Here is a 16,086-nt window from a genome sequence, read left to right on the forward strand (position 1 = left end):
ATGGAGTGATGATGGAATGCACGAGGAGCTTGTCCAATGAATCTCCGAAATATTTATCAGTTTACAAAAAAATAGAATCACCGTATTGTTCAACTCTTCAGAGAGATTCCTAAAAATTCCTTGTGGTGGGCACCCCTATCGGAACAACAACAACAACACCATTCATCATCGTTTCCAAAAACAATCCTATTTTTCAAGAAAAACTAATGAGCAATAAGAAAAACTTTAAAATTGTGTTGCTTGGAGAAGGAAGAGTGGGAAAAACGTCGCTTACTCTCCGTTTTATTAAAGATCTGTTTGATGAACATCAACAATCAACGATACAAGCTACCTATCTTCAAAAAGATTTAAAAGTGGGAGACCAAAATGTTTGTTTATCTGTTTGGGATACTGCAGGACAAGAGGTGAGTGATGATTCATGTTATCGGTATTTTATATTATAATATAATATATTATTATTGGTCTTTTATTGAAAATCCAATTCATCGTAAATATTGTTGTGGTATGCATCACGGTGATGAAATTCCATTCCAATGAAAACTTTGTGGAATTACTACATGTGGTCGGTTTGTCGAACTTGCACCACTCATATTGACAACATCAATTTTGAATCGAAACCGAATACATTCCAATATTGATGATACCACATCGTCATCATAATGGGTTGCTTTTTTATTTAATCATCATCAACGAATTGGAATCAAAATATCAACATTATAATAACAACAGCGATTCCATGCTTTAGGACCAATTTATTATAGAAATGCCGATGGAGCGCTTTTAGTTTACGATATAACAGACCAAGACACCTTTGAGAGAGCTAAAACCTGGGTGATGGAGTTGAGAAAAGTTCTCGGAGATGATATTATTATCACTATTGCTGGAAATAAGTGTGATATGATTAAACAACGACAAGTTTCGGAAGAGCAAGCTCTTGAATATGCCCGATCCGTAGGAGCAAATCATTTACTAACAAGCGCTAAAGCAAACAAGAACGTGGCAGAGGCCTTCCTGGACCTTACAAAGCGTATTTTAGAAAAGAAAGCACAAGGCGGAAATGTTCCTTCTCCTTCATCAAATAGAATGTCAACACGAGGTGTTAGTGGACTAACCATCGAGGACACGTAAGTTTATTTATAAGAGATGAATTAATATTAATTATTGAACTATTGAAATTTTTGTAATTTTTTTGTGAATATTAACATTCTCGACACTTTTATAGCTCAAGGCCATCTTCTCACAGCAGAATCAACTCACGAGTGAGTGGACTTACAATCACTGACGATACTCCACAAAAGAAACAACAAGATAATGGAACATGTTGTAAATAACATATAATTCCATGTTTGGATTTTGTATCATCCAAAGCACTGAAAAATTCCACAATCCAATTCATCCTCTAATCATTTCCTCCTATATGATTTACGAATTTCCAATGACTTGGAATGTATATAATTGAGCTCATTAAATTGCATGTTCACATTATTGTTCACTTTTTCATTGATTTAGTTGAGTTATCTGAGGTCTGGGTTGCTGTTTTGTAATTTTTTGTGAATATTAACATTGATTCAGTTAAGGTGCGAAATTGTTGTTGATTGAGTGAATTGGTTATATCTAGTGTTCTAAAATAGCTTTATTTCTTTTTCAACTTGTTCAGCAGACCAGAGAAGAGTTTGTGGGAGTGTTTGTTTGTTGAGGGGGATCCTGAAGATTCCAATTGTGGTGATAAGCATTTTCCTAAACTGGGTGAACCATTACTTGACGACATCGAGTCAGAAACATTAGGAGAGAGTTCTCCAACAGATAGCTCTAATTGTTGTTTTTTGAGGACTTTCCTAGCTTGTTCTTTTTGTTCCATTCGAATACCTTTGATGCAACCTCCCAAGTTATTGGCCAACTCTTCATGAGGTGTGTCTTTGGTGAAGAATTGTTGATAAATATTGGTATTCACGCTTTTCATGCCCTTATCTCGGACATGATTGAATTTTTGTAAAAGAAATTTCAAACTGTGTTGATAAGAATTGTCACCATCGTAATCCTCAAAGCATACATTGAGACTCGTGTGAGCAATCTTTTCATGAAATAAATCCCATTTTGAAAGAAGAAGAATAATGGGTGTGGATCGAAACCATTTGCTATTACACATTCGACTGAAAAAGTTCAAACTAAATTGAACATTTGAATATCATCCATAACATCCATAACATTTGAACATTTGTATATAACATTCATAAAGCAATTGTCACATTCGAGTTGTAAAAAATTCAACTCGTGTTAAACTCAATGTTGTAAAGACATACCTTTCCTTCACCACATTATGTCTCTCAAGTGATGTTGGTATAATATCATAATCTCCAATGGGACATACAAACATGACAATATCCACTCCTTGAAATAGAAAGAGCCATTTTCTTCCATCATTATTTTGACCTTCCACACAATAAATAATATATCGTTCTCCACTAAAATTAAATTCAATTTCTTCAATACCTTTCTTTTCTTCTTTCAAATGTTTTTGACAATATTCCACATCTTCATTGGTTGGTACATAATCTGTTTGTGCAATTCGATCAATGTGATCCATAAAATAATCCAAATTATACAAATCTTTGTAAAGTGTGAAACAATTAATTTCACCTGCATTGAATTGTTGATAAGAGTGTTGTTGAGTTTGAACGATGAGCTGAGGTTTTACAGCCACTGCTTTGACATCTTCTTCTTCATTATCAACCACATGTTGTTGTTGTGAATGAGAATCCACAGATAATGATCCATTTGTGACATGTTGTTGTTGAGCCATCTGTTCTTGATACTGTTGTTGCTGTGCTTGAAATTCTTTAAATTCGGAATGAATTTCTTTTGCTCCTCGTTGTTCCCAAAGTAATTTCATCATTTCTGCAACTTGTGGAACAATCACATGTTCACCATAACAAAAGTGAAGAGTTCTCAAATGATGAATGGCAAATTCAATTTCTTCTTTTCGATCCGAGTGACGAGGAACTATTGAAATATCTAATTTTTCTGATGCAAGAATTAATTGTTTAATTCCATTGAGAGCATGGAAGTGAATAATGTCACGAAAAGTTTTGTTGTTGAGTTGATGATCCGAATTGGGAGAAGAAGTGTCGTCACAAGTTGTTTGTTGTTGAATGTATTCTTTGAGTTTTGAAATGATTGTTGATTTACCTATTGGAATGTGTGTTTGCGTGTGAAACAATTGGTTTAGTGATTGAAAGATTTATGAAAATCATAATTGAGATTATCATGAAATCATGTGATGACCAACATCGAATGGCGAGGTCATCATCATCATGATCATTATAAAAATTTTCAGTGACATATCATTTAAAATTAATTTTCATTGATGATCAAAAATTCACACAATGCAATGATTAGTGTTGAACTCATAAAACAACATCGATGACCTACCAGCTCCATTTAATCCCAATAACAAAATCTTCACCGTGGGTGGAGTCGTTTGTATTTGCGGCGGTGATGAAACGACCGAAGAAGAAGAAGAATGAATCGATCTTCCCATCATCATTACTCCAGAATTTTGTTGTTGTGAGTGTTGTTGTGGATTCATACTATTCTCCGTTAATGAATGACAAGATGAAGAATTATTTAATGATGAGGTACTCAGTGTGGAAGAATGTTTGGTGGTGGTGGTTGATTTTCGATTACGAGGAAGGTTGTTTTCGGAAGAGGTGGTGAGTGTGTGTGGTTGGTGAGAGGATGAAGAATGATGAGAGGAAGCTCCATTGGACATGTCGACATGTGGTGGTTGTTTCGAGGATGACAATGCTCCGAGTGATAATGATGATGATGGAGTGTCCAGTGTGGAGGTGTTTTGACCCATTCTCTGTGTTGTTGAATGTTGTTGTGGTGTTTTTTTTTGATCTCGTTCGAACGTTGACAAGTGACGTCTTGTGAATTTGGCTAAAGATGAAAGGCATTTAGTAAGAAACCGTCCAATCACGAGAGAGTGCACGCTTTGGGAAAATACAGGTGCCAAACCAGGCCACAACCACAAACTACACAAGTTCACATTTGGGAGTTGAATTTCGTTGAATTTTGGCGCTTTGATTTTACAAATCAAATAAAAAAAATGGCAAAAATAAAACCGATCAATGAATTCCCACCAACAACAACAACGAATGCAACAAGCTCATCAGCAACCTCAAAGAACAGTACATCCAATAATCGACCAAAATCATCTTCCGCAACTTCAAAACCCACAAAACCCGAAGCTAAGGCTGTGATGAATGATGAAAAAGCATCCACTCTTGAACAGGGCGAAAAATTGGAAAGCGTTTCCGTCGTACTAAATCATTCTTCAGTGCCAACGGATACGTCAGGAAATGTTCCGAGAGCATCATCGCCGATGGCATTCAGTGATTCAGTGAGTGTTGTTTCAGGAATTAATGATGGAGATGAAACAGGAATTAAAGTGGTGGTGAGAATGAGACCAATTAATGAGAGAGAAACAAAGTTAAAAGCACAACCTTGTATTAGTATGAATAAGGAAACCAAAGAAGTGTTGATAAAGCGAAAAGATAAGGAGGAAAAAAAGTTTTATTTCGATGACGTATTTGATGACAAAGCCGCTCAACAAGAGGTCTTTTTGTCAACAGGAAAACGAGTATTAGATAGATTTGTTTTGGGCTTCAATGTATGTTGAGTTTATGCAATGTAAAACGGGCTAATATTTCTGTTCGCCATTTTCAAAAGGGTTGTATTTTTGCGTATGGACAAACGGGAAGTGGGAAAGTAAGTGTTTGAACTCAACTATTTCAATGAAGATATATCCTGGAATACCACATATTGAAGACATGGACCATGCAAGGTTTAAAGGGAGAACCAGAAAAAGAAGGAATTATGACTCGTTTTGTCAGAGAGCTTTTCAACTATGTCACAACAGCTCAAGAAAAAACAGATATCACCATTAAGGCATCTTATCTTGAAATATATAATGAAAATATATTGGATTTGTTAAATCCTCACAGCGCACGGGTTCAATATGACATTCGAGAGGATAAAGTCAAAGGTATCTATGTGAATAATCTCATTGAGAGGCCTATAACCAATGACGTTGAGTTAAACGACATTTTAGAGGAAGGTGCAGGGCGGAGAACTGTTGGAGAAACAAAAATGAATGAAGTTTCTTCGCGTTCTCATTCCGTGTTAACAATTTCTATGGAACAAATCGATAAAGGTGATGAAGATGGATTTTCATTAAGAACGAACAAAATTGCATTGGTCGATTTGGCTGGTAGTGAGAGAGCTGGTGCAACAGAGGCAACTGGAGATAGACTAAAAGAAGGCGCAAAGATTAATATGTCTCTGTCAATGCTTGGAAATGTGATCAACGCTTTGGTCAAGGTAGGTGCTTCAACAATGTTGTCCATTATTTATATGAACCGATTCAATATTACATTCCTACAGAAATCGAACTTTGTTCCTTACCGAAATTCCAAATTAACGAGATTGCTCAAAGATTCAATTGGAGGCAATTCTTACACCTTGCTTGTCACTTGTGTAAGTCCAGCAGATGTGAATGCTGAAGAATCATTGAGTACTCTATACTTTGCTGATCGAGCAAAACAAATCAAGAATAAGCTTAAAGTTAGCAGAGGAGATCCTAAATTGGAGAAGATTGCAGAGTTACTTGAATTAGAAAAGAAATTAAGAGCTAGAATATTGGAATTGGAGACTGAGCTTGCAAAATATACCAATGTTCCTCCACCTCGACCAGAACTTGCAAAAGAAACAATATCCATCGATATGGAAACCAACACGGAAATTGAATTGATGGAGAAACGAGCTTCTGCAAGGATGATGCCACGGCATGCTGTCAAATCAATTCAAACAGATCCTTTGCAAGAAAAAGGATGTTGCTTGATGATGTAATTTGCTGTTGATCTATTTTTTAAATTATTTTATATTGTTCAAAAATATACAATCATACTTCCTCAGACATCATCTGTCGTCTCACTATCCCATTTTATTTACAAAAAAATGATTAACAAGCTTGTGAACAAAGCACATAGCTCATTGATGCCTCTCTTACGGAAGAGAGTATTGTTTTTTGTGGTGTTAACTCTTGGAATTTTGATGTTTATCCAAGTCGTTCTTTTTAAAAGTTACTTGTCAAACAAAACTCAACAACACAGTGACAAGTTGAATTTACATAATTCGGAAGTTTTTGTGCAGACTGAAAACATAAATTCTGGACATGTGAACATTCATACTGATGCTCCGATTGACGATGAAGACACTCCGATGATTGAAAATACTCCAAAAACCAATCTCGGTATTACGGAGAGACATCAAGACGATCATGACAACAACGTTGTCTCTCAGAGTACAAGTCATTCCACTCAAATTACTCATAACGACATTCCTCAAGAGCAACCAGAAATTGATCCTGCTTCAATCAACTCTCTTTCTACAACAAAAAAGACAAACCTCGAGAAGGTCAAGAAGCAAGTGAAAAGACCATCATCATCATCAGGAGCGTCACTCATTGATTCTGAATCGGAATTGACATTACCATCTCAATCTCTCACCCCACCACCTGCCAATGATATTCAAGTAACTCCAAAGAAGGAAAAGAAGCAATTATCAAAGAAACCTACAAATATTCCTACCGTTCACTATCTCTTTATGTGTGATAGAAATGAACTCAGCAACAACAACAACTGTATGAGTGACGAGGAGTGGATTTCAAAAATTAAGAATCAAGTACCCAATGATGTCAAAATGCAACAGCCAACAGATTCATCAAGAGATCAAAATATCAAAGTGAATTTTGTCTTATTCAGTACCAGTGATCGACCTCCATCTCAAATCAAGGATGATTCCTCAAAACAAATGCAATTTGTGCAAATTGTGGAAAATAATATTCAAAAAACAGTGAACAATTATGTGAAAGAAATGGTTAAGGATGATTATGACATGATTGTTTTCATTCATGGCAATTCTTTTCCGATATCATTTAGTTACTATCAAACTTGGGACATGTTAGACGAGATGGATCAAGTAGGAAGTATTACCATTCTTTCAAAAACTGCCAAGATAAAAACTGTGGGTTGGAATATAAGAGCTCGATCGTGTGATGGAAAATCTAAAGCATTCTCTCTGGTGAAGCATCTTGCAGGATATGATGTCACTATATTCTCTGATTACAATTTAAATAAGAATGGAAATCCAAAGCATGCAAAATCAAGATTCGATGACGACGTTGATATTTTCCTTCCTGATTTTAATGGACTCTCCATGTTGAAAAAGACCTTCATTTCAGTTCAAGGATTCAATGAAAAACTTCATAAGGACTATGCTCTTGATTTAATGTTGAAGGTGTCAAAGAATTCATTCAGCTCTCTATTTTCTTTGGACAATATCATTCAAAGCTTTGATCATTCTGCTGAGGATGAGGAAATTGTGTTTAGAAATGAGAAAGAAGTGTCACAAAGATGTGGTAACAGTCCATCATCGGCCCGTTCTGCTGAAGCCTCTCTCCACTCAGTCTACTATGAAACGATGATGAGTACGTTCAATGATCGACTATTTTTGAGAAATGTTGAATTAGTATATACCATTACTTCACTCGACTCTACCATTCTTCAAGAGGCTGCAACAAATTTGGCTGCTCTGGAAGGAAAAGTAATGATTACATTGAAGGTACCTCAAGATCTTGAAAATAATGCAATTTCACTGTCCAAACAGATTGAACATCTTGCACCACATGTTAGAAATGTAATGAATAGAATTGAGAGCATGTCATTCGTCCAAGCACAAGCTACCAATACCAATCAAAAGGTCTACTTTAACCACGGAAATCCACCTCAGTTTTCATGCCCCACTGGTTCCTCATTGTGCATTGGAAAAACTGCCATCAAGCCATCCTCAGAAACAAAAATTCCAAGTGATTGGGTCAAGTCTTGCAATTCAGCAGTGGATCAAGTTTGGGTCTCTTCCAAATTTTCGTTTGAAGTGTTGAGGAGTGCTGGTGTTAAAAAGAAGAAACTTGTGTTTGTACCAACAGGAATTGATACAAAAATGCTTAGACCAAGAGTTAAATTTCCCAATTCAAAATCTGCTTCTTCTGGCAATATGTTCAAATTCTTGACTATATTGGATTGGAATAACAAGAGGTATGTAGATTTGAGAAGGTAATTTCAAGAGTTGAGTTAATGCATTCACAATTTTGAATGGTGACAACTTTTCGTTATCGTCCTTCACGGTAGTGCTCGAGATGTGTTATTAAAGGCCTTCATCGATGCTTTCTCTTGGAACGACAAGGTCTCACTCACCATCAAACCCATACAACCTCTTCAAACACGAGCAAGTTCACAGCAACTCTTACAAGACGTTATTAACTCGTTAAATGTCACCAAAAACGATATCACCACTCTACCACGAATTGAACTTCTCTCTGTGAATATTCCTGCATCTAAAATGCCAGAATTTTATCAAAGATTTGATGCATTCGTCATGGTAAGTGGTGTCCTCTGAGAAATTGTTGAGACTAATACCTCCTGATAACTCCATCATTGTCATGTGTGGCACGAATTTACATTCACAGCCTGGAGAGATTGAACAAGTATCTACCTTGTTAGAAGCCATGGCCTCTGGTCTAATCACAAGTAAGTACTCTCTCTTTGAGACTCTTTTTTAATGCTCAAACACACACTTATATATAGTTGCTCCTGAAAGCATGGACACTCTCGACTTTATGAATGAAGCCAATAGTTTCCTCCTTCCTGATGCATCATCTTCAGCAAGAACAACCACTCAATATACCACCACGTATTACCTCTCCGAAACATTTTCCTACCTTCTCAAGAATAGGAAGCAACTTGAGGAGGAGATGAGTCAGAGAGCCCGACTCGATATGTTGGATTTCTATGATCAGAGTACGGTGATTCGGGAATTCTGGTTGGAACGAATGGATCCATATGTTGGAGAGGGGCATGAAGAAGAAGAATCCCGATCTTCCTCCTTCACTACTCAACAAAAAGGAGAAGACAATATTCAGAAAGACTTGAAGGTTTCATTCAAACAACAACTACAACAACAGAACAACAACAACATTCAACCCAAAGTAGAATAGAAGAAGAATACACCCATTCAACAAGAAGAAGGAGATCAGCCAACCAATTCCCTCAATGGAGAACTCGACAACAACAACAACAGCAAGGAAACCTTCAACCACATCAACAACAAGAAGGAGTTTTAAGTGGTTGTTTTTATTGAAATAGCGTAAATATCAAATGGCGCCATTCGAGTTTACAAAATTTTGGCCAAAAAAAATGAAGCAAAACACTCGATATGCTTCTCCTCAAATGACCGGAACAACCTCCTTGGGGATTCTTGCAACTACTAGTACGGTTACTTCTCTACAACAACAACAACAACAACAGGAAGCAACAACTTTGACATCGGAAAGCATTTTACCAGCTAATCTGAATGAAAATCATGGCTTTGTAGCTCAAGAGGAAGAAGGAATGGTTTATGGATATTTGAGAGGAACTAATGAGAGTCACTATGTATTGGATAAAAAGAGGATGATCATTGGAAAGAATGCAGAGACTTGTGATATCGTTCTGCCGAATAGTAAAACGATATCTGGAGAACATGCAAAAATTGAATTTAGGAAGGCATCTAACAATTCTTATCTATGTATTTTAACTGATCTTCAGTCACAAAATGGAACGCTTGTAAATGACAAAAGATTGTACCTAGATGTCACCATGAAGCAATTAAATAGCGGCGATAAACTCAGATTCGGATTTGATAATATTACCTACACCATAGAGTTGCTTTATGATCCAGAACCAAAGAATCGAGAATCGATAGATGAGAGGGGATTTATTGGCGTTAATTTAAATCCAGATTTTAAACCAGGGAAAAGCAAAATACGAAGGAGCAAATCGTTTGATAAACTTCCAATGTCCAAAAAACCAGCTGCAAAAGTTTCAAAACAATTTAAGGAAAAGTTGGAGTCCCAACAACAAGAATTCAAAAGTTTACTGGAACAACGAAGAACTCAAAAGAAAAGCAAAAACGACCCTTCTACGATTACATTCCAAACTGCATCTGGATCAAAAACTGTACCCCTCTCGGAACTTGAAAGTGACGAAGAAGATGCGATATTATCAGAGACACCAAATGAAGATTCCAACGAAGATATACAACTAGTGACAGAAAAAAGTAACCTTCACAAAACGAATGGAAACAATAGAGAGAACTCTCTGGACAAAATCTCTGAGAGACTTGTAAATATCGAAAAAACAATCATGCAGGATCAAAAAAAGGAAGAGAAAGATCTCTACCATATGAACGTACTTGTAAATACTGTACATTTACTGGCACATAAGCTTTTAAACGAACAACAACACCTTGGTTCTCAACAAACTTCAGAAAAATTACTCGATCATGAAAAATCAATGAATTTGAAAGAAATTATGATCGAAAAGCTCACAGACATCAAAAAAACCTTAATGTCTTGTTTGGCACAAAATGAAAAAAAGGCAGGAGAAACAGAGAAGAAAATTCTTGAACAAGAATCTCTAAGAACACAAGGTTTAGAACGATACGTAACAGAGCTACAAAATGAGCTTGACAACATAAGGTTCGAGCTAGAACGGAAAAATCTTCTAATTGAGGAGTTGAAACGACAAACACAAGATCGAAAAAAAGACCAAGACACAATCAAAACGTTACGAGATTTTCTTGATATGAAAGATAAGGACATGAAAGAAATACAAGCACAATTAACGTCACATTCTCTTGTTGGATATACAAGTGAGGCTGCAAAATCAAGAATGCAAAATTTAATTGCAAATTTAATGAAAGATTTGGAGGAGAGTAAGAGAAAAAATCATGAATACCAAATTCGGCTCGATAAGAGATTATTTGAATGGCAGCAATTGAAAGAAGAGAATAAGAAATTAAGTTTTAGAGTTTCTGAACTGCAAGAGACTATTCACAGACAAATGAACGATTTACATGTGGTCTTGATGCATAAGGAACAAAAAATCAATGCATGGAAATCTAAGGTAGCGGAACTTGCCTCAGATAACAACGAAATGAGATACAGGGCTGCTAGTTTCTTACTTTCATTAATTAGTGAAGGAGACAGAAAAGATACGGAGCTCATGTTAAAATATGAAGAGGTCAAACGGAGCTTAAGCTTCACGCAAATGGAAAACAATGAATTGCGAATGGAAATTAACAATTTGAAAGACGTTCTCCAATACACTGACACTCACAGTACCAAACATACCATTGATATGTTAAAAGACAAAATTTATCAAATGGAAATCGAATGCTCTGTGGAAAGAGTGATTGAAATGCAAAACACCATAGAGGTGTTAAATTCGAAAATATCAGAAATGGAACGACTACAACTTCTCTATCAGCAAGAAATTTCAAAAACGAGACAAAAGCAGAGGCCATTCAACGAAGAAGCATGTGTTTCTTCGTTGGAAAGGAAATTGCAACTCTATGAGAGGAAGATCGAATCATTAAGGAAACAGTTGGATGAAAAATCAATCTCGGATCATGTGAGTAAGAATGATTTTTTATATTCATCTGAAACTCTTCCCACCAAGAGTCAAAGAAGGACCTCTGTGGAACAAGCACCAAAGGAGCAACTAGTGAGAGTGGAACCAACTGATATTGCGGGTAACATGTCAAACAATCATCGATCAGGATCAACAAAAGCATCTTCACCACGAGAAGAGAAACAAAACGAACCAAATGCCAAAGCTCTTGCTGTGACAGACATTTCTGAAATGAAACCAATACCCCCAGAAGTCGAGCAAGTCAAAAACGAGTCCATTATTCTTGACCAATGAAAATAATAATTTAATTAAATAATTTATTTTATTGTTTGTGAGCTGATTACATTCTTCGTGTGGCTTGAAGATATTCTCTAATCATTCTAATTTGTGTTTGTTGAGCTGAGTTTAGTGTAAGAATTGTAGCTTCATTTAGATTCAAAATTTGCTCTTTCTGTTCATTTGTCATTCCAGCCAAAACTGCTTGAATCTCGCTATTAGGTGGTGGCATTGATGAAGCAGGCTGCTGTTGTGGTTGGGCTCTTCTTGGGTCCATATTCATCCTAGGATCAGTAGCCATTCCCATGCCACTCATTGGTGGTTGCATTTGCATTTGAGGTGATGGCATCACCATTTGATTAGGTTGTTGCATTACCATAGGAACAAAAGGTTGACTGATCATTTCCAATATATATTGAATGTGTAAAATCACTACTGCTAAAGTTGGATTTTGTGCTAAAATTTGTCGAGCTAAATCAGGATTTGTTTGTACTAATTCTTTCATTTCCAAAAGACATTCATAGAGTTGTTGTTTCGGAATTTGTTTTAAAGCATCCATCACTGGATCTTGAGAAATATCCTGCATTATATCATAGCTTCCCGATGAAGGTACAGTCATCATGGGTGTATTCATCATCATGGACGGATTCATATCAACCATTTGATTACCTAGTCTAGGATCGCTTCTTGGTGGTATTCCTCCCATTGCCATACCACCCATACCAACATTAGACATCATGGGACTCGGTGTGCTTATATTTGAGCCAATATTTCCCGATGATGAAATCGGAGCCTCTCCTTCTCCTGGCATATTAATCTTGTTATTATCAGCAAAATCCACTCTCAATTTTCTTCCATTGAAATCTCTGCCATCCAGATTCTTCATAGCGGCCATTGCACTTGCCTCATCAATAAATTCGCAAAAAGCATAGCCTTTTGGCTTGTTCGTTTCACGATCATAGACCATCCTAAAATTTACCACTTGTCCGGCCTCATTGAAGAGTTGTTTTAACTTTTCAAGCGGAGCATCATAGGCAATATTTCCAATGAACACACACCGTGATGGATTTCTGTTGGTTTTGCTCATTTTGTTTTTTTTTGAATATCAATTCGAGAGTTTTGATTACTGTAAAATATTTGATGCCTATTTAATAGTATATTTAATTAATAAAATATAATAATATATTTACATATATATTATTGTTTAATTCTAAATAATATTATTAGTATTATTTAGAATTAAACAATGATGAGAATGTTTTTCACAATTGTTGAATCACAGAAAGTGAGAGAGCCATCACTGCACTATTCACTTGAGCTTGATAAAATTTGGAATTTAGATCTTGGGGAGGACCTTGCCACTGCACCGAAAATAGGTTCAATTCTTTCGTTCGAGCCGATTCCCACAAACTTTGTACAGAATTCTGCAACACGTTTTGAATTTTTGATAAAGAGTTGTCACTCTTCTTTGTAAAGTCGTTGAGTTGCGTGGTGAATAAAAATTGTAAATATCGAAATCCAATACCCTTAAATTGCATACAATCACTCTCACAGTTATTTCCATCAAATAAAATAGGTCCATTGTCAATCATCGACGATTTGGTATCAATCACTTCATGAGTGATCATAAAGTTTGCAATTTTCATGGCAATTTGTAAATAAGTTTCATTTCGTGTCACTTTGTATAAATTTGTGGCAGCTCCAATCATGAGTCCTTCATTATAAGTAAATCTCCATTGACATTCTTTGAATCCATTTTGAGCTGAGATGTGATCACACACCGAGTACATGTGTTCTCCATTCTTAAGGACCATATTCTCAAACCAAAATGAAAATACTTGTTGTGAAAATTCCAAATAATGTTCTTCTTGAGTTTCTTGATAAAGAAGTGAGGCCAATAAAGCAGGACCAGCATTAGAGGCTGTTGCTTTCTGAGAATGTTCATAGTCCCACCAAATTCCTCCTTTCATGGTGCCACAACATGTGACATCCCAATTCACAACAATTTTCGAATACAAATACAAACAACGTTCAAAATAGGTTTGATTTCTAGTGAGTTGATACGACCAAAATAATGTCAATGCCATCCAATTCATGTCATCAATGTAGGGTCGTTCCCATCCAATTTTATCTTGACCTGTATACAAGTCGGAAATTAATTTCACATATTGCGGGAAAGTGAGATCTGTGCGATTTCGACTTGTGAAATTTTGAGACACTCGAAGTGCGTTATCGACAATGGCATTAAATCCCTGTGCAAAGGTCCAATATGCAGTGAGTCCTGATGATGAAGAAGATGGTTGATTCAAGAACGTATAGTGATCCCGAAAATACTGATGTTGAGGATCGTAGAATTTGGAGAGGAAACTTTGAACGGAGAGAGCGGCTCGTTCGATCAATACTTCTTGTGGTGGAAGTGACAATGATGAGGATTTGGTTTTGATGAAAGGTAGCAAGAATAGACCCATAAGAAGTAGCAGCAGAATTATGCAAAGTAATTTTGGGAACATTTTTTGCTTTTCCGTTTCACAAAAGTTGTTTGTGTGGAATTTATGATGAGATGTAAAAAGTCCAAACGATTGTTCACATTAAATCATTCAGTATTATTCTTGAATGTATTTTTCTTTCAATGAATCAACTTTAGAAGGCTCTAATTCTGGGAATTCATAAAAGGTATTGAAAATAGATTTAACCATGAGTATCTCCTTGTCTTCCAAAAACATAATGATCATGTCGAATCTATTCACTTGTGAAATTTGATCCATAATGTCAAAAGCTTGGAGGACTAAATCCTTATCAAATGGTTTTCTAACAAAGTATTTCAATAAGCATTCAATGATCCCTGAGAAAATTTCAGGAGACAATGAGTCACGGAGTATTGTTATAAATCGTTTAGGTGGGAATGCTTTGAGGTAATTGGCCAAATCTTCTCCTTTCAATTCATTATAATATTTTTCAAACTCAAAGAATGATTTTGGCGCAGATTGAGGAATTGAAGGTTTAAGATGAATTGTGAGTGTCTCTGGGACCGAAGTTGTTGCTGACTTGGTGGAATTTGTTGCGGGCTGTGACGTTGGCTTAGATGGTTGTTGCACATTTTTGTTATCAACTGGCTTGCTCGTTTCAATATTTTGTGTTGGTTGCGAGGTAGCTGCCTTCTGTTGCATATCTTTCAAATTTGTTGAAGCTCCACTTGTTATTAAATCCTCAATAACTTCCTCTTCAACTTTAGGTGGTTTTTTTCCCTCAACTAGCGTTGTTTGTGGCTCTCTCATCGGTTCTTGCTTCGTGGAAGATGGTTTACTCGTTTGTGGTACTTCTGGACTAGTCTTTTCGGTTGTAGTTTTTTGGGGCTTTGGAACGACAACCTCCTCTTCTTCTTCTTCTTCCCCTTGGATGGTCACTTTCATTCCTTTTCCTTCCTCACTCTTTTTCAACAATTCGATAGCCTTTTGAAGCTCTCTCTCAGTTTCCGTATGGTTTGGATTTAGTTTTCGTGCATACTCAAAGTCATCCTTAGATTCCTTATATTTTTTTAATTCTCTTCTTGCCATTCCTCTTCTCATGTAGCTTTTAACATAACTACTGTTAAGGGAAATTGATCTTGTAGCGTCCAATTCCGATTCCTTAAAGTTTCCAAGTTTAAAATATGCTTGACTTCTATTACTATATACAACAGCATCTTGTTTAAATTGAAGACTTTTTGAATAATATTCTACAGCCTTATCGAAATTCCCTTTTTTAAAAAAAATCATTTCCAGTTTCTTTTAATTTTTCTGCTTCTTCGTCGGGATCAATGGAGGGTTCAGAAGTGCCTCTCACAGGCCGATATTTCTATGGGTTCATAAAATCGACAAGAATTGGTTATATTATATTAAAGAATCCCATCAACAACATGAATATTATCAAAATAACATTGTATATATAATTCAAAGAGTGTTGTATGAAGATGATGATGAAATGGTGGTTGTCATGTAAATATGATATTTTACATGAAAATCTTGATGAAAATCAAGCATACCTTTTTTTGTGATCCCTCTTGCAACTTTTTATCCTTCTCCGAAATGTCTTTGGTCCACTTTTTCAAATCCGAAACAAAATCACTGTATTCTTGCGCATTGTTTCGAATTTGTTGTTGCATTTTGATCAGGTTTGCAGCATGACTCATTTTTTTGCTTGTTGTATGAACCTTAAAGTTGTATGAGTCAACGCGTAATGTTCGTTGAGCAATTTACAATAA

At 36.0% G+C, this 16,086-nt stretch overlaps 9 protein-coding genes across 9 annotated transcripts; 4 read left to right on the top strand and 5 right to left on the bottom strand.

The window, feature by feature from the left end:
- Positions 1-206: 206 nt before the first annotated feature.
- On the top strand, positions 207-1,331 carry FDP41_005894 (uncharacterized protein; the record flags this gene model as incomplete). Its single annotated transcript, XM_044709468.1, has 3 exons — positions 207-404; positions 730-1,124; positions 1,223-1,331. The coding sequence occupies 3 exons, from the start codon at positions 207-209 to the stop codon at positions 1,329-1,331; spliced, it is 702 nt and encodes a 233-aa protein (XP_044559854.1).
- A 302-nt stretch (positions 1,332-1,633) lies between these two features.
- Positions 1,634-3,859, bottom strand: FDP41_005895 (uncharacterized protein; the record flags this gene model as incomplete). Its single annotated transcript, XM_044709469.1, has 3 exons — positions 1,634-2,165; positions 2,301-3,186; positions 3,430-3,859. The coding sequence occupies 3 exons, from the start codon at positions 3,857-3,859 to the stop codon at positions 1,634-1,636; spliced, it is 1,848 nt and encodes a 615-aa protein (XP_044559855.1).
- Positions 3,860-4,108: 249 nt separating this feature from the next.
- On the top strand, positions 4,109-5,910 carry FDP41_005896 (uncharacterized protein; the record flags this gene model as incomplete). The annotated part of the gene is made up of 3 exons (XM_044709470.1): positions 4,109-4,672; positions 4,831-5,382; positions 5,446-5,910. 3 exons carry the CDS (start codon positions 4,109-4,111, stop codon positions 5,908-5,910), a joined length of 1,581 nt encoding a protein of 526 aa, XP_044559856.1.
- A 108-nt stretch (positions 5,911-6,018) lies between these two features.
- Positions 6,019-9,115, top strand: FDP41_005897 (uncharacterized protein; the record flags this gene model as incomplete). The annotated part of the gene is made up of 4 exons (XM_044709471.1): positions 6,019-8,156; positions 8,250-8,499; positions 8,588-8,648; positions 8,706-9,115. 4 exons carry the CDS (start codon positions 6,019-6,021, stop codon positions 9,113-9,115), a joined length of 2,859 nt encoding a protein of 952 aa, XP_044559857.1.
- A 199-nt stretch (positions 9,116-9,314) lies between these two features.
- Positions 9,315-11,864, top strand: FDP41_005898 (uncharacterized protein; the record flags this gene model as incomplete). Its single annotated transcript, XM_044709472.1, has 1 exon — positions 9,315-11,864. The coding sequence occupies one exon, from the start codon at positions 9,315-9,317 to the stop codon at positions 11,862-11,864; it is 2,550 nt and encodes an 849-aa protein (XP_044559858.1).
- A 46-nt stretch (positions 11,865-11,910) lies between these two features.
- FDP41_005899 (uncharacterized protein) lies at positions 11,911-12,933 on the bottom strand (the record flags this gene model as incomplete). Its single annotated transcript, XM_044709473.1, has 1 exon — positions 11,911-12,933. The coding sequence occupies one exon, from the start codon at positions 12,931-12,933 to the stop codon at positions 11,911-11,913; it is 1,023 nt and encodes a 340-aa protein (XP_044559859.1).
- Positions 12,934-13,108: 175 nt separating this feature from the next.
- Positions 13,109-14,356, bottom strand: FDP41_005900 (uncharacterized protein; the record flags this gene model as incomplete). The annotated part of the gene is made up of 1 exon (XM_044709476.1): positions 13,109-14,356. One exon carries the CDS (start codon positions 14,354-14,356, stop codon positions 13,109-13,111), a length of 1,248 nt encoding a protein of 415 aa, XP_044559860.1.
- Positions 14,357-14,449: 93 nt separating this feature from the next.
- FDP41_005901 (uncharacterized protein) lies at positions 14,450-15,400 on the bottom strand (the record flags this gene model as incomplete). The annotated part of the gene is made up of 1 exon (XM_044709477.1): positions 14,450-15,400. The coding sequence occupies one exon, from the start codon at positions 15,398-15,400 to the stop codon at positions 14,450-14,452; it is 951 nt and encodes a 316-aa protein (XP_044559861.1).
- A 187-nt stretch (positions 15,401-15,587) lies between these two features.
- On the bottom strand, positions 15,588-16,014 carry FDP41_005902 (uncharacterized protein; the record flags this gene model as incomplete). Its single annotated transcript, XM_044709478.1, has 2 exons — positions 15,588-15,680; positions 15,868-16,014. 2 exons carry the CDS (start codon positions 16,012-16,014, stop codon positions 15,588-15,590), a joined length of 240 nt encoding a protein of 79 aa, XP_044559862.1.
- Between the last annotated feature and the right edge of the window lie 72 nt (positions 16,015-16,086).

The sequence above is a fragment of the Naegleria fowleri genome, assembly GCF_008403515.1.
Source record: "Naegleria fowleri strain ATCC 30894 chromosome Unknown tig48, whole genome shotgun sequence".
NCBI classification, from domain to species: domain Eukaryota; phylum Heterolobosea; class Eutetramitea; order Acrasida; family Naegleriidae; genus Naegleria; species Naegleria fowleri.